The 2,500-nt window shown below is 37.1% G+C and overlaps 1 protein-coding gene across 1 annotated transcript in view; it reads left to right on the top strand.

Moving 5' to 3' along the window:
* LOC137978490 (ribosome biogenesis protein NOP53-like) overlaps positions 1-2,500 on the top strand; it is a 47,731-nt gene that overhangs the window by 29,664 nt on the left and 15,567 nt on the right. Inside the window, exon 7 of the mRNA XM_068825445.1 lies at positions 2,075-2,239. Within this exon, the coding sequence (XP_068681546.1) occupies positions 2,075-2,239 (165 nt within the window). The remainder of the gene's footprint in view (positions 1-2,074; positions 2,240-2,500) is intronic.

The raw sequence follows: 2,500 nt of genomic DNA, 5'->3' as shown, positions 1-2,500 counted from the left end.
ATGACATAAGCCTAAGCCAGATCGAACGATGTGAGCTTAGTAAAGTTTAAAATTTACCCCTTTACAATTTGAGTTTTACGCAGAATCATTCCAACATTACAGCCAAAACCGTAGCCCATAATTTTTTAATACCAGCTACCTTCTACCACTTAAAGAAGAATCAGGAATGCAATTTTCCGCACATCATTCCTTTATTTTCTCCTTTCCTCCTCAAAAATACTGCGTGTTTATCCTACAACGCCTCGATGCTATGTTTGGCTGCTAACTCGACCCAGGTTGGTGTATGAGTTTAGGTGCTTTACACAAATTTTTGCTTTACACGCGCTAGTGAAATTTCCCCCTAATTTTACAAGAACTCGTTGCGATTATGTCTTCATTATGTGAGTGCAAAATTTTTTGTCACTGTCGAGGCACATCGAAAACCAGTTGAGCTAACGGATTAAGAGGCACTTGTTTTCTCAAATTATTGAGCAAAACAAACAAACAAATCAACTTTTTCTTGATGTCTAAAAGAGTACAGACGGTTTTAAGTGCCCAATGAAAGAATTTGTGGAGTAATTTCTGCCACTAAGTATGAGCTATTACTGGTAATCTGTTTTGCCGTTGTCGTTCTCTTTCGCTCTCTTTTCGTTTCTGTTCTAGACATAGGTCCTCCAGGCATCATGTAACCTTATCAGAGCTTCTAACGATATGCCAAAAATTGCAATACAGAGAAAAAGCAGCTCTAAGCAAATTAAAATAAACACTCAGCTTTAAGTTTATATCCCTCCGATGCTTGACTTAACTGCGTAGCCGCCAGTGTGGACCACAGCTATCATGATATGTCAAACTGGATTGAAACCAGCGAAAAATGCAGAAAGAAAACAATTTCCAAATCGTTTTCCACCTGAACACAAAAAGCGCTGACTGTGTAAGAACTATAGTTGATGTACTACAGCCGTGTAGCTGCGTCAAGCCACAGAAAGTGCACAAAATATGAATCCTCGCTGATGTTTAGGTGAGTTAACCTGGGTTGAGCCTGCAATCTAATCGAAAACCAGTACCTGGTCAGCGGGCAACTTCAAAAGAACAAGTGACCTCAGTGAGCTCTAAGCTTGAACCCGCAATATGGTCACACGATATACTGGTCGGTGGATACCTTGTTTTGATAGGCACAAAGTCAATAATTGATCAAAACATGGATGTCCAATACGTATCAAAGATGTATGATGTAAACTAGCATGATACTGGTCACATTGGCATACATGGAGGGGTGGACGTACGGGCATACATATGGACGGTCGATGATGTCATGGCTATAAAACCAAAATTTCTTGCATCGATGGGTTACCATATTTTCTTAACTATGGAGCCCCTCTATAAGTCTCACTCTCAGGAGGGAAAGGGTTAAGTAGTGGTTTCCTCAGTGAAGAGGTGTAAATCTTCTTTGAATCAAATGTTTGTTTTCCACTCATTCCTGATCTAACTGCAAATCAGCAAGGTTTAATAGTAATAATAGTAATAATATTATTGGTATAGTACTAGTACTGTAGTTACGTAATAAAAAAATTAAAAAACAAAAATCAATGAAATGAATAGCATTGTTATGAAATTCAAAGTATACTGCTTGTGCATAAATTTATAAAATTGAATTTATATTATGACATCCTGGCTGCTGAGGTACAGGGAACTGTGACTAGGAAGAGTATCTGTCACAGCTTGACCCTTTACTGACTTGTGCTTGCAGGCAGGGTATGAAGGAGTATTTTCAATTTTTTCTGCATGCAAATTGAAGGACGGTGTGCATGCTACTGTGTAAACAAAATAATGCAATTTTATTGTGTTGTAAGAGAAAAGACGAACTAGCTTTGAAGAATTAAAATTTAATAGCAGGCATCCACATTTTTCATGTACAGCAAATTTTACTGTTTGTTATTAGGAAGTTTGCCCCTTATTTCAATTCAGTGTATTAGCTAACTACAAATCAGCAGTTAAAGTCGTTATATAGTTCATGTGATTATTTTTAAGAGAGGATGGTTTTCTGTCATAAATAATTATACTGTTGTGCTTAATATTATATTTTGCTTATTTAAAGCCGACATGGACAGAGGAAATGAGTCAAGGACTTTTTGCTGAAGATAGCAAGGACGAAGATGAAAGGGAGAGTGATACCAATGAAGGTGTATGTGTTGTACCTGTCAGAGCTGTGGATGCAAAGACAAAAAGACAGAGAAGGAAACAGAAAGAACACTGGGAACGGGCAAGTACAATTTTATTAAATTTACGTAGTGGTTATTACAACTTTACTTTGTGGTTAAAACAAAAAAGTAAATTAATGGAAAAATGCTATCTCCTGGAATTTGCAGTTTTCAATTACCGCGATATTACCGGGTAACTGTATTTTTTTTAAGCAATACAAGAATTATTATTATTTAGTATAAACACACAGGTGATTATACAAAATCACGCACTCTCATTGGCTCGCTATCTCGGATTATCAGCCGATAATCACCTCGACGGA

The sequence above is a fragment of the Montipora foliosa genome, chromosome 12 (genome assembly GCF_036669935.1).
Source record: "Montipora foliosa isolate CH-2021 chromosome 12, ASM3666993v2, whole genome shotgun sequence".
Classification (NCBI taxonomy): domain Eukaryota; kingdom Metazoa; phylum Cnidaria; class Anthozoa; order Scleractinia; family Acroporidae; genus Montipora; species Montipora foliosa.
This window is presented reverse-complemented; position numbering and strand designations above follow the sequence as displayed.